The 23,609-nt window shown below is 40.0% G+C and overlaps 1 protein-coding gene across 1 annotated transcript in view; it reads left to right on the top strand.

The window, feature by feature from the left end:
- The window catches only part of RASEF (RAS and EF-hand domain containing), an 86,997-nt gene extending 68,355 nt beyond the window's left edge, over positions 1-18,642 (top strand). Inside the window, exons 10-17 of the mRNA XM_018566358.1 lie at positions 976-1,210; positions 2,951-3,097; positions 4,569-4,716; positions 5,255-5,336; positions 8,255-8,369; positions 12,391-12,510; positions 13,708-13,784; positions 18,316-18,642. Coding sequence (XP_018421860.1) covers positions 976-1,210; positions 2,951-3,097; positions 4,569-4,716; positions 5,255-5,336; positions 8,255-8,369; positions 12,391-12,510; positions 13,708-13,784; positions 18,316-18,424 — 1,033 coding nt within the window. The 3' untranslated portion in view covers positions 18,425-18,642. The remainder of the gene's footprint in view (positions 1-975; positions 1,211-2,950; positions 3,098-4,568; positions 4,717-5,254; positions 5,337-8,254; positions 8,370-12,390; positions 12,511-13,707; positions 13,785-18,315) is intronic.
- The last annotated feature ends 4,967 nt before the right edge of the window (positions 18,643-23,609 follow it).

Genomic DNA, 23,609 nt, shown 5'->3' with positions numbered 1-23,609 from the left:
CCTTACTCATTCACAAGGGGGGGGGGGGGGCGCATCTGGAAGCCCCTTAATTAGAGGGGTACCCCGATGCAAATAGCCCCCCTGCCCGCAGGCCCCCACAACCCACGGTTCAGGGCTTGTGGGAAAGAGGATCTTGTTAAATGCCTTGCTAATGCTCTAGAGAGCATTGAACGAGCTTTAAAAGGTGGTTCAATAGACTTTAATGGAGGCACTATTCCAGCGGCAATGCCTCTAGAAAGCGACATGCACTCTCAAACGCTTGGTTTTGACACACGTGTGAAAGAGCCCTTACTGACTTTCCTTTTTTTGGCAAACATCCAGGTAACAAACTTACAGGGTTATTCACAAAAGGGTGAATAGTTTGGAGAAGGCAGAAGAAGTGAACAATCTGGGACAACATAGCTGAACTGGAAAGTGGGCTGAATTGGAGAATTTATCCAAATCGGCTATTTTGGCATAAATTTCTCAGTTTTCCTGCCTTCTCTAAACTCTTCACCCTTTTGTGAATAACCCTGTTACTGAAAATAATTAGTTCCCTTACATTTACTGTTTCCAATGTATTATCAGATTGTTTCTTTAGAATCATTTCTAAACAATCCTGTTTTTTTTTCTTAAAGCAATACATTCAATGAGAATGCGACCTATTAAGCCATTCTGAACAGTGTAACCATGTGGCTAGCATTGCTTAAGCTGTTTGTGGGGTTTGCATATTCTCCTCATGTTTATGTGGGATTATTGCACACACACGGTCCCTACTGTGTGCAAGTGTATGTTTAACTGTGGCTGGGACATTTATTGTATGTTGGGGATTAGTGCCCATGGGAAATAGTTCAGTGTTCTCTGTAACCAACTGAAAAAATATTCCATTGCTGTTTTATACAGGTGTACATTAAAAAAACTGCTGCATGTTGCTGAAGTTTAATATTATGAAGTGATTTTCACTTATGACATGTTATACAACTTTTGCCCTCCTAGGTCTCCACGATCATCCTACTTAGATGAAGATTATGATTCTTTAGCAGTGTGTGATCCTATGCAGAGAATAAACTGTGAGGTTGACAGCCTTCCTGAGAGCTGCATAGACAGTGGTCTATCCACTCTTAGAGACTCCAATGAGTATGATTCTGAAGTGGAGTACAGGGCACCAAGGAACTTCCACAGATCAAGGTTTCCACTTGAGAGCTATGGCGGGGATGCTTCAGATACAGATGTGAGTATCATTATACTGTTTCCAGCATGTCCTGTGATAAGTTGGCAATGTAGACTGGCACTTATAGTTGCACAGAGTTTGAAAATCACAGTTCCTAGTGGTGCTTGTATGTGTTTGGAGGCCAGGAGATGGGGAACGCACATATACATAAAACTTTGGTGAGGGGGACTTAAGAAATACAACATAAAAAAAGCAATTTTCAGCATTTTTTACCTTATTGCATCCTAAAAGAGAACTATGGCCAAACCTTTTTTTGCCATAGTTGCCTTCAGGGTCACAGAAGGACATTATTAAAACTCAGCATATAGTGGGCTATTGCTCACTATATTCTGACAGCGCAGAGCCACGCTGCGGCCGGGAAAGATCCCGACAATATTGTCGGGATCCAACCCACTGCCTGACAGCTGGCTCTGCTTCTCTAGAAACAGAAACAGTTGTACCTGCTCCCTCCTCTGTCTGTCCCACCAGTCAGCGCTGAAGGAACGGGAAGGGGGGGAATCCCTGTGGGGAGTGGTGACCGACAGTCACCTCTCTCTGCAGCGAGATGATCGGGAACTGAGCAATCGGCGGTATGTTATCACTCAGTTCTCGATCAATAGAGCCGACCTGTGACAGCTTCAGTGTCACATGTTGGCTCTAATTATGGGGTTGAGTGTATTTCACTCTCCCAATAATTTTCCTTCAATATTTGAAAAGTATTCTATTTGAAAAGTATTGGATCTGGAGCTTTCAGTCTACCCATGGCCATGCCTCTCCCTTTATCTTTTGTCTGTAATTGCACGTCCAGCCCCATAGACACTAGCTGTCATCAGACACCACTCTTTTTTGTAAACTAAGACATGAATGCACAGATTTGCACAGGACCTTATTGCAGTCTTCAAAATCATCAATTGGGACAACAATATTCGGAACAAGTTGTTTTCACCAAGGACAGTACTGAGAAGAGATTAGAAGAAAGGGGGTTCAATTTTAGATCACGCAAGGGGTTTTTTACTCTGCGAGTAGTAAAAATTTGGAATTCCCTCCACAAGCTGTGGTATCCGCTGAGAACGTAGAAAAGTTAAAGAAACTTTTCGATGAGTTTTTCAGTCACTAAATATACAAGGATATGGGAAGTGTTAAATACACATAAATACAAAAGCATATACACACACATCGGTTGAACTCGATGGACCTTGGTCTTTATTCCATCACACCTACTATGTTACCTAACCCCTGAACGTTAACCTAGAAGCTTTCTCCTAGATAACCCTCCAAAAAAGCAACACTTGAATTGTCAGACGGTTATTATCCTATTAGGCCAGTACCTTTTAGTGCTTATGCTAATTTGTAACAGCAGGGGTTCTTTGCAGGGGCCCTGAAATAATGAACCTTAAAATTGCATGCCATCTATTAAAATGACATAGGACACCATATAATTGTCAGGTAGCCCTGTCATCATGAAAATTGGATTTTTCATTTTGCCCTGCTATACTGCTGTACTGTTCCCAATATTTTCCTTAAAGGTTATTAGTAAAGGTAAGTGGCCACAATTATAGTCTGGATTAATGTGAATACATTTAAGCTCATTGACTATATCAGGTGGCAGTGAAATTAAATATTACAGTAAGGTGACAATAACTGTTTAACATTTTCTGTATTGTTTTTTTAAGACGATACCAAGTTTTAATCCTGCTTTGTAGTGACTAAAGCTGCCATCCAAAAAAATAAATAATCCAATTAGCTTTCCTTTGGCTTTAGGTGCCAGAAATCCGAGATGAAGAGTCATATGCCCCTGAATCTGCTGGGTCATTTCTTGACTGGAAACCCTCACGACCGGTCAGTAGGAGCAGTTCAGGATCCTCATCGAGAAAGTGCATCTCAGCACTGTCTGCACATGCAACACAAGTAAGCAGAATTAATTTTTAACTTTTCACATTTACACGGAAACATTATTTTAATTATTCTTATTATGCAGGATTTATATAACACACACAGTTTGTGCAGCGCTTTACAATACTGTATAAGGAGGACATTACAGTTGCAGTACAAATCAAGACAAGATGGTAAAGAGGGCCAAACATGATGGAAAATGGCTCTTTTAAGAACTGCAAACACATGTCTAAAGCTGGTTAATCTGTCATATAGTGCTAGGTCAAATCAGGTTCACTTCCAGGTCTGATACCACTGCTATATTCCGTCTTGTTAGAGAGATGCTGAACTCACAATCTATGATTTCTCCAATTAGCTTGTCTCTAATTTTGTACAGATTACAGGCAGTCCCCGGGCTACGAACAAGATAGGGACTGTAGGTTTGTTCTTAAGTTGAATTTGTATGTAAGTTGGAACAGGCAAATTTTGGGGGGGTTTTGGATAGGGAAGGGTTAACCACCTGTATAGTTTGTTTTGCTGTGTGCGCCCATGTTCAGAAGATTTCCCCTCACTTTCAGTCCCTGAGACAATTGGATTTTAAAAATGTTGGGTTGTTGTGGAAACAAGGATTGGTGATAAAGCTTCAGTGGAGACACCTTTTTCCCCATCATCACTCTTACAGGAGGGAATTTCCCTTCCTAGGGGTAGATTTCCTTTCACTTCTTGTTGTCTCAAGGACAGGAAGTAAGATTAAATCTTTTTAATGAGGATACAGACAGCAGTAAAAACCTCACCGCGAGGTGACCACCGGAAGAAGAGGTGGTCACCTGTAATGTACGTACAGTACTACGAACCAGATGCAAAAAAGTGGGCACCCCTCATCGGCATGAGTGCGGTAGCATTAGAACTACCCCTGCTGTACAGTAATAGCCTCCGTTTGTAAGTAGGAGTCGTATGTAAGTCGGATGTATGTAACCCGGGGACTGCCTGTAGTTTGTATATAAATCTCTACATGTGTTTCATATATTTTTATCAAAGAAGTGAAGAATGGTTTAGTAAACCACAACTTATTTTATTAAATGCATGATGGTTTGCCATTGGCCAATTTCTGCTCAATTTAATCCCACTCTTCGATACTGGTTTGAAAGGTTTTTAGTGACCTGTATCAAGATTTGAGCTTTAGGTTGTAGAATCACATATTTGGTGTTCTTTTTATAGCCCACTAAGGCTACTTATGAATTGATATCCCACCAAGAACACTAGACAATGCGAAATCTGCCTTTCCTTGAATCCGTTGGGCTCACTATTATATATAATTTATTACTCAGACATATGCAGTAGAGGTGTGTTATTTTAAATTCTTCCTATAGAAAACAGATTTTTGCCTGTTGCACAGAGATTGTCTTACTCCTCTCCACCTGCACCTGTCTGCTTTATTCTATTATTTTCTGATAATTGGTTTAAAAAAATACAATCCTTCCATATAATAAAAATATATATTTTTTAGGTAGATGCTGAGGACAGAGTGAGCAAGTTTCCCAGCACAGGGAAAGCATACAAGATCGTCCTTGCTGGAGATGCTGCTGTTGGGAAGTCTAGTTTTCTCATGAGACTTTGTAAAAATGAATTTCGAGGCAACACAAGTGCTACTTTGGGTATGTCAAAACATATTTACATTGTTTAAATGTATTTACATTGTATATAATACAAAAAAAGAATGTTGCAATGATAAAAATGTTTAGAGATAAAGGTAAACTCTGTAGATTATCAGGAAGGTCATGGTGGCATTATGTGAAGTACTGCATGCATTACTTAACTAGTTTCAAGCTAGATTATAAATTGGTTGTTCGGATCTTATACTGTGAATTAAAGTGCTTTTCATTTATCCTTTTCATTGCCATAATTATTTGTTTGTTTCTTTGTAAACTTTAAAATATAAATTATCTGTAGCCTCCACATAGTTTAGTCTTTATCCAGCAAAATTCAAAACTGTTGGCATGTATTAATCTAACAGTATTACCTTTATTTGTTTATCCCTGTAGATTATTTCCCCTTCAGGTTATACAACAGCTCTCCTGGCTAATCCATTATTTTCCAGACTAAATTTTATGTTCAATATTTTAGCACTGTCATGATTTAAGGGAAACTACTAAAATTATAGAATAACCACACCTATTTTTGTGTTTGAAATAGGAGTGGATTTTCAAATGAAGACACTTGTAGTAGATGGAGAGCCAACGTTATTGCAGCTTTGGGATACAGCAGGCCAGGAAAGGTATGGAATTTAACATTTTTGCACTGTATGATCATACTTCAATAATGAATAGGTATACACAAAAATGATTAAACTAAATTCAGAAAACTGTCAAATCCATCCCTTCAGTGTATCTGACAATCACACACTGAGCATTGATGTTTGCAAAGATAACGCCTACAAATGATGAAATAACTACTCATAGCAGTCATCTAATTTGCGTACTCAACAGGAAGATATGAAATATCTGGTAGTTCCATGGTGCAGGGGAAGTCAAACAGCACGGTTAGATTTAAATCAGATTTCAATCAACACAGAACAAAAAAAAGTGCATCATAAACAGAAAATAACATACATCCTGAACATTATACAGATAAAAGCTTTAAACAAGCACAGCATTAGACAATCAATACAATAAATATACAGGTATCTTACAAGCATGAACATATTACAAGAGTGTCCTTACAAAGGTCCCAGAGCAGACACGGTCAGCCTTGAAGTAATAATAAACCGAAGATATCAAGCAATAGTATGTTGTTTACTGGGTCTTTATTTCTCCCAACCAACAGCACTGCCCTAAACAGGCACTATTCAAGGCTGTGATTCACTAATGAACTAACTCAATGGGGAGAGCTGTGGGGAAGGGGTTTGGCCCAAAGAAATTATCAATCCTTTCAAGCCATAGGGACCATATATTCTGAAATTTCAGCAGGCAGCCCCTGTCGGTGTAAGTCAGCTTTTCCAATGAGAGTACATAACTCTCATAGAAAGAGACTGAATACTGTGTTTAGTGTAGAAAACACTTAGAGGGTTATTCACAAAGCTGCCAAAGGCAGCTGAGTGAGTATCCGACTCAAAGTGAACAGAGCTGAACAATGTTCGGCTATTCATTTCAGCTCAGTACAGCTGAGCCGAAGTGCAGAAGGCGTTAAACTCAGCCGATCCAACATCTGGAATGGCAGTGAGTGAATAGCCGAATGCCCCGAGCGAGTATGAGAATAGTGGCGAACTGCAGCGAGTGGGCTGCCGAGCATGTTCGGCTGACCGAAGGTTTAGAGAATTTCTGTGATAAGGGGGTGAGCTTAAAAGAAAGGTACTTTGGGATCTATTTGGAAATATGAATTCCCAGATATTCAGACACAACCTGGATATGAGATATAGGGGGTGATTTACTAACCTAAACACACGCACGCACTAGGTGCGTGTGATTTTTCACACAGCAAAATGTATTTATCAACCAAAAAGTCTCTAAAAGCATATTTCCACTAATGCCATATATGGAAAAATCATGCACATGATGCATATATAATGCTGCTTCACAGTTTAGAAAAAAATGGTTAGCTCATGCATTTACATTCCTGCATTCATCAACGCAAGCAACACAACATAGAGCTAATTTACACAACATCACCTTGCAATTCATGCAAGGCTTTGCACAACACACCTGCTGGGTGTGTACACACTACAAAGGTGTTTAGATTCCACCCATAGATCATGCTGGGAGGGAACACACTACAGAGGTGTATACATGTTCGTGGTGTGTTTATAAGGTTAGTAAATCAACCCCATAGAGTCTGGCAAAGGTTGCAGCAGCAGGCCTGTGGGTGGAAGGGTGGATTTATCCAAGTTGATCAGTAGGTGCCCAAACATCACAGTAGTGCCCAAACATCTAATGGCATTGGAGATAGAGTGATGTATATCATCTAAAAACAACATAGTGTCATCTGAATATAATAAAGGTAATCTAAAGTACCTTGCAAGGTCAGCCAGACAAACTTTGTAGCAGAGTTGGGGGACAGTGAGTCTACTTCTACCTAAAGGACTTGCAGTGACAGACCTCCTCCTCTGTCTGCCTACTTCCAGACTTAATGGCACTTACCTCCTTTACTAGAATATCGCTAAGGAAATATGTATATGGAAAAAACTGTCCTGTACTCTAATCTGCGAAGATGTGGAGTCGTTGATTTGGTTAAAGGAAGTTAGTTGGGATTGGATATGGGGGGGAGAGCTAATCATGAACAGCCAAAAAGTATTCATTTTCCAATTACCCTATGTCCTTCCAGTTTTCCCAGTGAGGTAATAGCGTCTGGAATTGGGTGGCTAGTAGCTGCATATTTATCAAGGTGCAAAAAAGTTATTAAAGAAGAACTCCTGGAAAATCGATGTATGTGAAGCAGCCATCAATAAAAGTAGGCCCCTGGCACTCTGCATTTTGGATGGGACTAATGAGTTTGGGTAAATGAATGTGAGCTGTGTCCTTTTCACAAACCTCAGAATTGTTTTATTAACCCTTGCTACACCCGCATTGCAAGTGTTAAGTGCTTGTTTGTGTCTAAATTAATTTACCCAAGGGAGGAAACAGTTATAATAGATTTAAAAAAAAAATACAGCAAGTTGAGATCCAACGGGTCCTGCAAAACAAAGTAAATAACATGAAGAAACAGTTTTCACACAGGAGAAGCATATGAGCAACATACCAAACAGTATCTGAGGCCTGTAGTAGAAGGCCAAGCATTCAAGCAGATGTAATGCAAAGATATTTTTCTTCCGCCACTCACAGGTACATCCAGAAAATAGCACTCCCAGATGATTAGTGATCATGGATAACAGGTCAAACATCCCTTATTAACCAAGTGGCGCTGATACATAAAACCGGCGGCGAATAGTTCCATATGTAAAGCATATTTGAAGCATCAGATGTGGATAGAAAGATTAGTAGCAGGAGGAGAACAGTTGCATGATAGTAGGGGATCAGCAGGTAATAGACCACCAGTGGTCCAGTGCGTAACCACTTAAGAGCTTGCCCAGCAGGTAGCAGAGAATTGGCAGCCTCCAGAGCACAGTTAGAGTTAGCTATTGTTTTAGACTGGATTATGCTAACAACACAGGACACCTTTAAAAATATGATATATTTTTAATATTTATATTTTGTATTCTAGATTTAGGAGCATTGCAAAGTCTTATTTTAGAAGAGCCGACGGAGTTCTCCTTCTTTACGATGTGACTTGTGAGAAGAGCTTCCTGAATGTGAGGGAATGGATAGATATGATAGAGGTACTCTAAAGAAGTTTACATTTATATTGAGAGCTATAAAAATAGGTTTTGTTTAGGCATGTTACACTTTTAGAAATATTGTCATACATGCAGAATCCTCTCATCTCTCTACTGTATTTTGACAGTGCTAGTTTATCAATACGTGCACATACAGTATGTCAGTTATTATAGGGTGCTGGATTCTGGCTTTTATTGACCATTATGTGCCAAGATGGCCAATGCTTAGTCCTCTTTTTTGAAAGTTGTTTTTCATTTACAAAATACTTACAGTTGATACAGGTAACAGTGCAAGTGACATCCGAGAACAATGAACATGATCGAAAAATAAAAAAAGGATGCAGGAATATACATTTAGAATGCATTGTGTTAGATTTGTTATAGGGTCGATGAGTCAACTATTGACAGTTATTATCATATTCGGAAACTTTACCCATTTAGTTTACTTTAGTCAGAGGAGATTTTATGTAACCTTGCTTACAACAACTGAACAAAAACCCAATTACAATGATACATAGTTATTTAGAAGGTGAGGTTGAATAAATACTCAGGTCTATCAGGTTCAACCTATATAGTGAGTGTGTGTGTGTGTGACCTCCCAGAAGTTTTGCTACTACTTTCACCCCATTAGAGGCCAAAATAATCTACCTATAGATGTAATTTGTTAAGGTTTCATATAATAACATAACAGAAGTCTCCATTGCTGTAGTGGCTATATTCAGGTCAGGGTGCATGCACCATTGATTATAAACCATTTGGGCCACCAAGTAATAAAGGTGCAAGTTCTACAAAGCCAACCCACTCTGGTTCGAGGGATTACAGAGGACCGTGAGAGACTATCCTGATATAGACTGACCCCACAGGTAGCAGGTTAATAGAGACTCTAGAGGCGCGGATATAAAAATTTTAGCAGACACATCATCTTAAAAAGATTAACTCTTCCAATAGTTTAAGTGGATGTTTTTGCCACTGTGGTATTCTATCCTCAGAGGAGTTGATCACTGGGTTGAGGTTATTAAGTAGGTAGTTGGAATGCGGGAGCTGAATTTTCACTCCCAGATATCTAAATTTAAACACTTGACTAAAATGGAACTCCAGGTTCTTGGAAAATGAACTCTTGCAGTGGGCTGGTTTTGCCTGGGGAGCGAAAATAAATAAGAAATACCCCAAATTCGGTCAACCTGTAGCTACTAGAGCAGCCCCACACCCTCTTCTGCCCCAGGCTCCGGTGGTCTAAGGATCCATGACATTATCACATCTAATACAGCCTAATAGATGTTAAGACACCAAGGGACATGCCACAGCTGGAGCGGAGGGGAAGAGAGGTGAGTGGTTACTGTTGCAGGACCGAGGATTGGGTGAGTATTTTTTCTTTATTTGCGCCTGAAGACCAAAACGAGCATTTAACCTTTGCAGTGCAGGGGTAGCCCCACTGCAAGGGTTAACTTTTTAAAATCCTGGACTTCTTTAAGATTGCAGCCAATGGGTAACATATGCATATCACCAATGGGCAATTTAACAGACTTCCCCCAAAATAAATTTAAACCCTGAAAAAAGCCAAAATAAGCTTTAGCAAGTTGGTCACTGAGAAGTTGAACAGGGTCTAGCTTGATCTCCTCCACAGTTGCCCCCCAGCATTATACTAATAAGAGTACACACTCTAATCAAATAGGAGGAGTATGTAGCATGGTGCATAGGAATAGTGGTCTTCAATGCTTAGCCCTTTAAAACAGACAGATTCTAGCTAAGAAATTGTTCTCCAGTTTAAAGTAGAGCTATAGCCAAATCTTTTTTTAGTTTTGGATAGAGTGAAGGGGGGTTATAACTTTTGACAGACTTTTTTTTGCCATCTGTGTCCCATTGGAGAGATTTACCATGACTTCCTGTCTGAAAGCCACACCAGGAAGTGAGAGAAAATCCCTCCAGAGTGAGGGCAGACCCTGGTGGTAAGTAGGTTTACCAGAACTAGTATAAAGATAGAGAAGACAAAATGTCCTCGCTATGGTATAAAATAAATCTAATAACGCCGTCGTGCTAACAGTATCAATGATTATACAGTGAAAGTTATAAATACAATATGGACCGCGCTAAGCACACCAAATCAATGAGTGATGATAAATCCATAACAGTGATAACAATAAAATAAATCAATGGATGAAATAAAATAAAATCATCCAATAGTGCAATATAAACTCATTTAATATATAGTCCACGAATAGTGCAAAAAAGTCCACTCAATAGATTTTAAATCATGAAAAAGTGCCAGTGTAATTGAGTCCAGTGAGACAAAACTATGCTCCACTCTCCCCAGTGACCACCAATCAATCACTGCACTCACCAGACTTCATTGACCAGAGTGAACCTTCATGAAAAAAGTTGTGATGATGAGGCCTGGTTCACACCTGTACGTTTTGTAGCGCGCTCAACGCTCTACGAACGCTCTACAAAACGCTCAAACATGAAAATCCCATTGTTTTCTATGGGTATGGTTCACACCTTGCCGTCTGAACGCGCTACAAAACGGCCTATGCCTGAAAAGTTTATATTGCACTATTGGATGATTTAATTGTATTCATTTTATTTCATCAATTGATTTATTTTAGTGGTATCACTGTTATTGATTTATCATCACTCAGTGATTTGGTGTACTTAGCGCAGTGCATATTGTATTTATATCATTACCTGAACTAGTGTCCCAATTGGAAGATTTCCCATCTATTCCTGTTCTGGTGACAACCCAAAATTTGTGATTTTCTTTCACTTTTAGTGATAATGCTCACCAGGAGAACTGGAGGGGTGAATCTCACTAACACGGATAAGGACAGCAATAAAACCGAGGTTGTAATCCTTCTCCACCCTATCCAAAACTTAAAAAAGTTGCACTTTAAGCTACTGAAAACCAGACCCTACAAACTGCAGTTAAATAAATATGCTAAATATTAGTAAACATCCTGCTACCTCTGTCTGTGACAGCCATTTTCACTGGTATTCGGATACTATAGATGTCCTTTTAGGATAACCTCATAATCATTGTGAATACCTCACAGTATCATGTCAAGTATATACATATATATCAAGTTATAGAAAGTTTCAGTGTTTAGGCATAGATTATGTATCTCAGAGATTATTTGTAGTATATAAAAGTAGCAAATGTCTTTTTTATATATATATATATATATATATTTGCATGTATTTGAGAAATTAGGGATGCACAACACTTTTTTTTTGGTAACGAGTACAAGTACCGATATTTTTTTTCGGTACTCGCTGCTACCGAATACTGATACTGGAAGCCCCAATAAGGAAGCTGGGCGGCGTGTAATGACTTGCCGCCCAGCTTCCTGATTAGCTGGGAAGCTGTTTCCATGCTCCCTTGTCACCAGATGAGGAGGGATCATGGAGCTGGCTTTCTGGCCACTCAGCTGGGGGCGGGTAATGACTCGCCATCTGGCTTCCTGATTGGCCAGCTTCTCGACCAATCAGGAAGCCGGGCAGGGAGTCATTACATGGCGCCCAGCTGCCTGATTGGCCGGGAAGCCGGCTCCATCACCAGGTGACGAGGGAGCATGGAGCCAGCTTTCTGGCCAATCAGGAAGCCGTGGGACAAGTTATTGCCGGCCCCCCGACTTCCTAATTGGCCGGGAAGCCAGCTATACGCTACCTGGTGATGAGGAAGCATGGAGACGGCTTCCCGGCCAATCAGGAAGCCGGGCAGTGTGCAATGACTCGCCGCCCGGCTTTCTGATACAGAAAGTTCCGGTATCGGGATAGGCATCTGGAGCATTACTAGTATCGGTATTGGTGCATCCCTAGTAAAAAATAATTTTATTTGTTTTAAAAATACTTTATATCATGGTTGTAATCAATATGTGTAAGGAATTATCCCAACATGTTTAAATATAAAGTGCATTTTGTAAGGTGTTTAGTGTGCAACATATAACAATATTTGTAATCATTCTGATTTCAGACAGTTGAGATTTGTGTATTTGCTGCCACAAACGTGTTAATTATGTTTATTTTGCAGGATGCAACAAATGACAGCATACCTATCATGATGGTGGGGAATAAGGCTGATCTCCGACAGGCACTGTCAGAGCAAGGGCATAAATGTGTACCGACCAGTTATGGAGAAAAATTATCCATGGTGAGTATCTTGATAAAACATATAAGACAAAGAATAGATGGCAGTGAATAGATAAAGGGACAGACTGAGGGGCATTTTTTTTAAAAAGTGCATTAACAGTTCTGGACTTTTTTAGGTTATGCTGTGTGAATGGGAGCATGTAACAATTTGCCTACAGAAGTGGAAATGCACTTTAAAGTGACACTAAACTCAGGAGTTAAATCTTAAAAATACATTCAAGTACCTTAACTATTAAGAAAATGTAACTTATTTGTGTATCACTCAGCTGCAGATCCTCAAATCATCTCTGAATTGGTGCTGACACTGTCCTTCCTTCTGGAGGGTGGCTACTTTTGTTCCACATGGTCCCTGGGTGTGTTGTAGAGTAGCCACCGCTCCAAACTTGCTCCTGTGATGGACTACAATCTCACATTTAGTTTACTCATTTGTATTAAGATTGTAGTCCATCATGGGAGCATATAAGGATGGCACCTAGCAAAAGCAGAAGTGCATTTCAGTGCCCCTCTGAGCAGCGGGTGACACCGCAGTTTAGATTAGTGTCCTAAGAGGTATGTTTTTCTTTTTCTGCATCATGTAAAAAAATTTTATTTACTACTTTTGGTCTGCCTGAAGAATTTTCACAACTCCCAACAGTGTAACACTAAGCTCCTAAACATGATGAACATGATGAGACTACTTTCTGCGGCCTGTTTTTGTGATCCATCAATGTCACACATTGACCCCCAAGTTCAGAGATTGACTGTGCCCATAAGCTGTCAAAAGCATGGAGGCAACCCTTGGGTAAATACATAATCTGTCCTGGGCTGGTTTGTTGTGTCCCTTAAGTGCACAGAGTACAGCCTGAAGCAATGCAGTGTTCTGGCAACTAGCTGTCTTCTGTCATTTGTTTCTTGGAGGGACAGATAGGGTATTTTTTCATGCAGCACTTCTTGCTCTTCCTTCTTTTCCTAAGGGCACTGCTGGCTGCTCTTGGATGTAGCAGACTTTTTTTCACCAGCATAGTCTCAATTGTTCAGGTTTGCCATAGCTTTAGTTTACAAAAATAACACTTACCACGTGCCAGCATACAGGGGTATAGCAGAGTTACAGTTCTGTGGCCACCTAATTCAGAGTTCAGATCTTGCTTTGCAATAACTAAATCTACTAGTCACTGTGCTGCCTCTAACAACAGTTTGTTTTTTTCCTTTTATCATACAGACCTACAATGCTTTGTTCTGTGAAACTAGTGCCAAAGAGGGCTCAAACATCGTAGAGGCTGTTCTTCATCTTGCACGGTATGTCTGTTGTTCACTAGGCCATGTTTACTTATATGAAATGCTTATAGGAGTTCCACAACAAAGTAATCCAAAACTCCCTCTAAAGAGTGCAGATTACAGGCTGGTAAATCTATAGTAGGAGGACTGCACGTGTGTTCATTTCTACTATGCTGGTACCATCCCACAAGCTCATTAGTATCATGCCAGTGTTTGTTTAGATTTGTGGAGCTACAGGCCAGTGTTTATGGGCATTGGACTCTTATGCATTTCGGGTACCTCAAATGAAGATGCAGCAATGTGGCGTGAGGGTTTAAGTGCAAAGTCGCCTGTACCCTGCCCTAGTGAAATGTTAAAGGACTTTACCAGGTCACTACTAAGTGATCAGTGTTGTGTTTATAAATTGCTATTTTAATATAAAAATATCTGACTTCCTCCATAATATCAAAAAGTTATTTTTTATTTTTAGCATTTATTGATGGGCACTGGGATTTAAAGACTGTTGGACTATATGTTGAGAAAGCACCTTCCCACTGCTGCTTTTGACTGCAAGTGACATGTGGATCCATCCTCAGTTTGTCTGCTGACCCAGGCACCTCAGGCCTCCTAAAACTCTCCTGCAGATGGTTTATCTTTCCACAAGGCCTAGCCTTGTACCCTACCTTATGGTGCAACATTGCCTTATGGTGCAACATCAGTACCTAGACAATCCTCTAATAGTTTCCAGTGCTGCCTGCAGTACTTACACCTGCAGGGCCTGGCACCGACAGCCTGGAAATTTGCACTCTTCTGGCTCTGTCAAGTGGGTCAATTTGCAACTTTGCTGACACTGACCACAGAGGTCATAAGTGGACTTCCATGACTTTAGCTGAACTGCCTGTGACATTAGTATGCTTTGAACCTTCACCCGTTGACAACTTGCGTGATGCTGAGTCTCTTAGCACCAATTTAAACCTTGTGAATCAGTCTGCAGCTTCTATCTGTACTGTCGCCAGCCTTGGATCCTTTAGGGGTCCTAAGACCGCCAAAACCTTTTCAGTGCACCCGCTTTTTCGCAGTAGGTCTTGGAGAACCCTGACAAGATGTTAACCCCTCTCATATGGCCCTGTGCTCATTTGAGGAGGCCTTTGTCAAAAAGTGGGCTGCCCCCACTCTAAGATTGGGCAGTATACTGTCTTAACAAAACTTTGGCAATCTCTGTGGAGGATGTACCTTTATTTAGGGACCTCATTGACTCACGATTGGAGGCCCTTTCAAAACCTTGTTTTCATTTTCAGACCCTGCTCTGCAACCTGTCCTGACTGAAAAACAGTTGGGATAAGGCCATAAGAAGGGATCTGTTTTTTTTCCAAAACAATCTCTTACTTACATTTTGAGCTCATGTTTGGTTGTTAGAAATAACCAATCTCATTCCTGTAAGAACATTCTGTCAGGAAACATTCAGATAATTCTGTGGTTAAGGTGTTACACTGCAGAATTGGCATGCAAAAAGTGACTGCTTTGCATGCCCCTTAAGGCACGGTTCACACCTGGGCGTTTTGTAGCGCGTTAGAACGCTCTGCAAAACGCACAAACACCGAAATCCCATTATTTCCTATGGGTATTGTTCACACCTGGGCGTATTACAGGCCGTATGAATGCGCTACAAAATGTCCTGCGCCCAAAGAAGTACAGGAGCTTCTTTGGGGCGTTTTTGTCGCGCGTTTCCATTGGGATACAGCCAAGTAGCGAATCGCGGTAAAAACGTGCGTCGCGAAACGCGCGACAAACGCGCATATTCAATACGCCTTGGTGTGAACCCAGCCTTAAGGACAACGCCTATTTGGAGCTGCGGTGGACACCGTTATTAACCACTTGCTGAACGGGGTGTTTACACCCCCCTTCCTGGCCAGGCCATTTTTCAGATTCAGCACTGCAGTACTTTGACTGACATTTATTCCGTCATGGAACACTGTACTGAAATGAATTTGATACCATTTTTTGGGGACATATAGAGCTTTCTTTTGGTGGTATTTAAGAACCACTGGGGTTTTTATTTGTTACTATATAATGCAAAAAGTAACAACATTTTTTTTTAAAAATGGTTTTCCCTTTATTATGTTAGAAAACATTTATTAGTACCCAATTTTTTGGTAAAATATAAAAGATGGGGTCACTTCGGGTAAATAGACACCAAACATGTGAAACCTGAAAATTGCGCTCGCGATAAATCTACCACACCCAAATTTAGCCATAGGCGATGCTTTTACCACTCATCAGTTTAGCGTTTACAGTGATTGTTGGCCCTAAAATTATTGCACTCACTGCAACGTTCACGATGATATGTAACAAGTGCGGCGTAATGGGTGCAATCATCGTTTTTGCGCGTAGGCGCACCTATTGCAATTTTAACACTTAACTTTATAGTTATCACATAGGGGGCTAAGAAGCTGCCAGAAGGCTCCCGTCCGGCCGTTTCTGAACGATTGACGGACGGGGGTGGTTAAGGATGTCACTGGGGCAAAAGTACCCATCTGCCCCAGCAGAAGAAGCCTAGGGCTCAACTTGGAAATGCTCATACCTCCTCAGAAACCAATAAGAGTTCCATTTGTTACTCCCAGGCTTCAACTTCAAAAGCCAACCCAAACCTTGTCCCCAGTCTGGATGGCTCACAAACCCTATACTTTTAAGGCTCTCAAACCTTCAGATAAATCTTCTTCAGCATGAGGGCATATCTGTTAGCGTTGCAGACATTTGGTCAGCAAGTATATTGTGTATGGGAGAGGATTTCCAGAGGCTACAAGCTAGAATTCCACTCTCAGCCCTCCTCCTTGGTTCATGTCTTCCAACCTGCCTGTGTTACTGCACAGATTAGGAGATCTCCATACAAATATTCAGGAGCACGGTGTCATTGCCCCAGTACCTGTTGTGGTATATAGTTTCAAGGATTTTACTCCAACCTTTTCACAGTGCTCTAACTAAAAGGGGTCAGCTGCCCCATATTGGATCTTAAGGCCCTAAATGTCTTCATTCGGGCCCAAAAATTCTGCATGGAATAAGCCAGGTCAGTCTCTTTCAATCTGGCTTCCATGCACATTAAGGATGCATACTTGAGTGTCCAAAATTTTCCAGCACATCAGCGATTCCTTCCCTTTGCTGTGGGTCCTCAACATTTTCAGTTTGTGTTTTTGCCAATCAGCCTATGCTCCGCACCTCACATAGTTGCTGGCCTCTGCACAAGCATATTGTGTGCTCCCAGGGCATCTTCATTGTGTGATATTTTGATGACGTTTTACTACATTCTACTCTAAATCACTGATTCCCACAATGCCAATGGCTATGAATTCTGCTTTTCATAAGGTCTATCATCATGCATGAATGGCAATCCTTGCCTTTCTGCGAATGAGCCTGGATTAGTATTTGGCCCTGAGTAACATTAAGGGTCAGATCTCAGCACTTGTGATCTTGTTTCAAAGACTGCTAGGTTCCCATTCATTAGTACTTTTGTACAGGGTGTCTCTCCTGTGGCTCCCCCAGGGCGATCCACAGTGATTCTGTTGGATATGAAGTTTGTTCTCTCAAAAGTTTGTTCTTTCTTTCTTGAGCCTATCAGTGATACTCCTCTTTCTGCTCCCACCCACAGGGATGCTTTCCTTGTTGCTATCACCTTTGCGAGTTGAGTGTCTGAACTGACAGCTTTGCCCTGTAAAGAACGCTTTCCCTTGTCTTGCACAGGGACAAGGTGGTGTTGAGGTTCAGAACCTCCTTCCTTGTTGTTTTGGCCATTTAGCTCAATCATGACAATATTCTGTCATCCCATTGTCTGTTTCTAGTTCAACAGAAGGAGATTTCCCTCAATTGTATATATGTAGTTTGTACTGTGTGAGTCTACCTCGCAGTTACTGCTTCCATTAGAAAGACTGACTCTCCCTTTGTCATTCCTGTTGCGCTACGTAAAGGGGAAAATGCTTCTTGTTCCACCATTTATCAGGAACTCAGGCAGACAGTTCTGTTGTTTTTTGGGCCGGTTAGTATTTTGTTGCTGTTGCCTACCTCTCAGTTGGACTGCTTCTGGATGTCCCAACAGTCTTTGTATCCCTCAATGAATGCTAAATAAAATGGGATTTTTTTTAACTTACCTTAAAATCCATTTCCTGTAGTTCATTGAGGCACACGGGTCCTACCCTTCCGTGTCTATATTCATGCTCCTGGCACTGCTTTTCTACTAAACTGAGGCATGCTTGGAGTAGGAGGGTTAAATCAGTTTTTTGCAATTGTCTGAATCCTCCTGTAGGTGGCAGCATAACCTGACAGTCTTTTCATTCCTGTGTCCTTCAATGAACTACAAAAAATATTTTTTTACGTACAAAAATCCAATTTTTTATTTTAACTGAAATATTTCAAATCACTTGTTGCTGCTATTTGTGCTTTCATTTGAGGCCTTCTATAAATGTAAATTCATTCTAAAGTTTGCATTTTAATCAAGACATGAGAAGGGGGATATTCTGGGACTGTATGTCTTCTAGATTTACGAATGTTACTCAAACTTTTTTTGTGAACTTTCTTTGCTCAGGGAAGTGAGGAAAAGGTGTGATAATGAAGATGACAGAGGATCTGTAACTAATCTTTCTGGGGCCATAACCAAAAAACCAACACAAATGAAAAACTGTTGTAATGTCTAAACTGTTGTTTCACAAACCTACTGGGATGTAATTATACAATGGTATTTTTAATAAGTTGTATTTTCAATTAATATGAAGGAATTGTACATAAGTGTTACTTTTTGTGGCATGTTGTAGCATATGTTTTTCCTTTTTTTAATTCAACTTAAGTTCATGTATAAAACCAAGAGGAAAGAAAAGAGTCGGTTTACAATAGCAAGCATTCAAATTTTTATGTTCTCTGGCTACGATCTGTTTGGTTACTCTGGGTAATGTGGATATTTACTTTTCCTCTTAGTTTTATACATCAGCTCTGCTTTTGTTAGCACCTGCTTTGTGCATTGTTATTTATAATAAAATACATATGTAAATTTAAAAATAGTGTGCATTTGTATATCAGTCAGAACTATATTAACCTACTTTACTTCGGTTTTAGTATTGAGAATGTTTTTCATGTTTTGAATGCAACCCCCAACTGTGAGAACTAATAGCTTTATGAGAGAACATACACCTGAGCTTTCCATTTCCCATGTGGCACTGGCCATGCCTGCTGATTGGTTACCAAAGTAACAGTTATTGCACTGTGGGATGGGGAGGGGGGGGGGATGTCTATTATCCCATATTAAAAGGTGGATAGCACTTTAGGGAAAGGGCTCTGGAAGCATAAATGGTAAAATTAAAACCTTTGTGGTTGCTTCTGGTACAGCTATCTGTTTATATGGTTCGGTTTCTTCACGGGTTTGTATTCAGCCCTTTGTGAATATCTTTGTATCTGTGTCTCAGTTATGCAATTGCTCTTATACATAATTTATTAAACTGTTTAGCCACCACCTATTTGCCTATATATGTATTTTTGATTAGTCACAGATATCCCCATACAGGTAACAGTAATGTGTATCGTTATAAAGGATATATGTTTTCTAAATAAATAATTTGTGGAAAACAACTTCTTAGACCTTATTTGCACTATGAATTTTACACAAAACTTTCCGCGGATTCAGGGTTTGCAGGAAATAATTGCAACGTAATAAGTGATAATGAGCACTTCTGTGCAGTGATGTATGTGTTGCAGAAATTTTAAAGTATCGTTCAAAATCTCTGTACAATTTGTTTGGCAAAATAAATCTCATGAGGAGAACTGTTCTGATCCACGGATTGAACTTGTGGCCTCAGGAATTCCAGTCAGAATGCTAATGTTTTGTCTTTTATAGCATCTTCATGCCATCCTTAAGCTCAGGTGCAGCTTTTTAAGGTGTGTGTATCACATCGTTTTTACAACCAGGGAGAATGATCCAATCTGGTCAAAGCATCCCAAAATTGTAGAGCTGAAAAAATGTACACATTCACTTTGCTATTTTTCTAAAAATAATAATAATCAAAACTGGGGAAAAGGTGTTTTCTTTAAATGTTTTCCTAATTTCTTTTATACTTTATTCATCCTAAGCGAGGCGTTAGGCACACATATGTAATATAAATATATAGCCCTATCTGTCCTCTAAAAAACGCTATATAATATGTGTGGGTGCACTAGTAAGAAAGTATATTAATGACGTGGAAGAATCACACAGCAAAAATGTAAAAAGTGCTTCAGTCATTAACGAACAGAAACTAAAAACAAGCTCAGTCATGAAGGAGTTAAATAAAAACCCTAGGCATGTACAAAATTAACTCTTGCAGTGGGGCTTGCCCAGGGCTGCAAGGATTAAGTGCATGTTTTGGTCTAGGGCAGTGGTGGCGAACCTTGGCACTCCAGCTGTTTTGGAACTACAAGTCCCATTAGGCATTGCAAGGCTCTTACAGCCACAGACATAACTCCCATAGGCAGGTGCATGTTGGGATTTGTAGTTTTGGAACAGCTGGAGTGCGAAGGTTCGCCACCACTGGTCTAGGGTATAAAATATAAAAGATACTCACCTGATCCTTGGCCCCGCAATGGTGACTGCTCTCCTTTCCCCCCCTCCACTGCGGCAGTGAAATTTCCCTATGCATCCTTACGTCCAATGCAGGTGAATGGATATTATGATGTCACAGGGCATGCTCTAGCAGCCAGGCAGGATCAAGGAGTGTATGTAGGATTGATGACTATATTTTTATTTTATTTTAGACCCTAGTCCAAAACAAGTACTTAACCTAACTTAACTTGCATCATCATCATTGGTATTATTTAAGAGATATTACCAGTCCAATTAGACCCAGTGCTGTTCTATGGCCATTAGTCATTTGATGAGCCTTTATATTTTACACTACTATAATAAGGTGTTTGGTAATAGAATGAGGCACTGGGGGTTGGTTCTTAAGGTTTACTTAGTGTTGTGGTTTAGAACAGAATGAATGTTGAAAAAAATTAGATGAAAATTAACTCATAAAAGAAAACCTGTCACATATTGTAGTAATTTAAACTATGCATAAGCTGACAAAGTGAAAACTTTCAAAACAATCACTTGGTCAAAGAAAGAGGAAGCTGAAGTTGTATGCAAGTCATAACTTTTCCTGAAAAATTGAGCTCTCCACCCATCCTGCCTCCTGAACATCCTTATTTATCACTGAGGCCATCCATCATATTGCAAGACAATAGCTAATCTTGGATGAAGAAGAGAGCAGGCTTGACTTTTACAGTAGTATATACAATATATATATATCCTAAAGTGTATAGATACACTTAAACAATTCGATTATTAGCTCTGTTGGTCTTTTAAATGTACCACTGAAAGCGTTTTGGTATATCTGTTAAATTTGTGCAAAAAGTACATGTTGTTCCTGCCAGAAATCAAAGCTGTTCTGTGTCCTAGGCACGCTGTAACGTTATTTCAGGTATTATTATCTGCCATGCCTAGACCGAGAGGCCGACAGTGTCAGGAGAGAGGAGGGGACCCGGCGGCATACCTCATCCCGCCGGGTGAACGTCTCCTCCTCTCTCTGCCGGCGTCAATCACCAAAATGGCAGCGCGTGTGCAATGACGTCATCGTGCATACGCGTGGTGAAGTCACGCACACGCGCAATGACGTCATTGCAGGGTGTCACCCGGAAACCGCTCTGTGTGACACCCGGCCTCAAAATGCCCCTGGTCCCATTAACACCTTTAGACATAAATCTTTTGATCATCAGATAACAAAAACCTTTTTGCACATGTGTATCACATTTCAAATGGAGATTTATATACTTTTTTAGGACAGACAGCAACAATAAAGTTTCAAAACCAAAAGTAAAGTGCAGCAGTAGATACAAATACACAATTATCAGAGCTTAACTGTGTTAAAAAGAAAATATACCTGCTCATGCACGAAAGTTATAGTATACCATTACCCAGTTCTTAAAAAGTCAAGAAACTTACATTTATTTCTCAGTGTGCTGCTTTGATATTGCAGTATCCTACACAGGTCTTGGTGACTGCAAAACACAGAAGAGTATAAAAGTGTACAGCCCATCAAAAAAACACAAGTTCAAGAGAGAATAGAGCTCAGCAAAGAATACATTTTGTAGTCTAAAAAGTGATCTCTTCTACAAACTATTGAAGCTGAAACACTTTTTACAGGGTTTTTGATTGCATGTAACCTACCCCTGGTTGCATCTGACCATGCAGGAAAACTGTTCAGAAGAATGTGCAAAGACTCAAAGTGTATCTAAAACAACATTTTAATATAATGTAGCTCATTAATCCTTTAACGTGGTTGCTGCATTGATTTTTTCCCCCCTTTATTTTCCTGGTTATCCGGCCAGCAACACACTTCCTGTTGTACGTTGGCATCACTCTATAATGGAGGAACATAGCCACCGTTAGACTGCAGCATTGCCAATTGGTGGAGAGGGCAGTGTTGCATGCATTAGCTAATTTACATAAACTTGACAATGTAATAATTCTAGTGAATGCTGGATGGAATTATCAAATAACTGTAACTATTGCTACTACGGAGAGCTCTGTGTTAGCAGCGGTTATATTTATTTTCTAATTCCCTCCAGTGTTCTCTAGAATTGTTACATTGTACCTCTTGTTATAAAGATGTATTTATTTCTTATGATCCTCAGCAATATCTAGTGGCAAGAATGCAGTATTTTAACAATTTACTCTATGTTCCTAATAAATTGACTTATTTTTACCACTGCCTATAATATTTAAAGAACATTAAACCAGAAGAGAAAATAGCCTAAGAACTATAACTTTTCCCCATTCTTACCACAGCCGGTTAATTCAGACAGATCCAATGTTCATGCAGTTTCTCTGGACTAATAGCTATGCAATTCTTATTAAAAATAGATCCCCTTGTGTCTGGATGGAATCCTTAATGTTTGCAGTGAAAAACTCTTAGCTTTGTTAGTTTGGTTTCTTGAACCCTCTTGTGCCAATTACAACTTGCAATTTTGGAGATTCTGATCTGCACAGAAGACAGTCCTGCAAATGGTATCTTTCCTCTTGTGGTTGTTTTTTTCAGCAAATCTAGAATTCCTTTAAGATATTGTTGGGCTTGTCAGTAGACAATGCAAGTGTTAATATGGTAAGAGTTAATGGCCTACAGAAGTTGGTGAGTAGGAGGGGCCCAGCAGACTATCCACTACAGGTTGCCTGCAAAAAACTACAGGAGGGGGTGGATGCAAGACCAGTGACCTAAGAGAGCAGAAGTTGCTGGTCTTTATTATATGACACGTGAAGGTGTGCAGCGCTAGGTCTATGTGTATCAAAGACTAGTTTTCAAACACATCAACTTCCAAAACACCTACACCACTAAAATTAACCCCCAAAGCCCCTGGGCTATTCAGTAATCTAGGTTAGTGATCATAAACATATATATTACCCTTTGGTAGGGAGTTGTGACCATTAATTAAACCGATGTGAGAAACCTTCTTGATTAGTAACACATGAAGTCATCCTAAGGTGAAAATCATCTCCAAAGTGATTTACGGTGTAATATTAAACAATGCAGTGATAATAGTACTCTACCAAAACAAGGCAAATGAAAAAAACAAAAACAAAATGTGGACACTTCATATATTTAGTGTTTCATAGATCTGATATTTCTGTTCCAAAAACAGATCAAGTGAATATAAATCGTTAACTCTTAGTCTTCCCCAGTGTAAAAATGGCAATAATAGATGTAGAATCTAGATGGGATCTTAGACGCAAATAGTCATTATACATCCAAAAATCGAGAAAGCAGTTCATTTTCCTTATCTGCCTGCTGATGACATTTTCCTCAGGGACGTGGAAAAAAA

The sequence above is a fragment of the Nanorana parkeri genome, unplaced genomic scaffold (genome assembly GCF_000935625.1).
Source record: "Nanorana parkeri isolate BGI_ZX_2015 unplaced genomic scaffold, ASM93562v1 scaffold941, whole genome shotgun sequence".
Taxonomy (NCBI): Eukaryota; Metazoa; Chordata; class Amphibia; order Anura; family Dicroglossidae; genus Nanorana; species Nanorana parkeri.
This window is presented reverse-complemented; position numbering and strand designations above follow the sequence as displayed.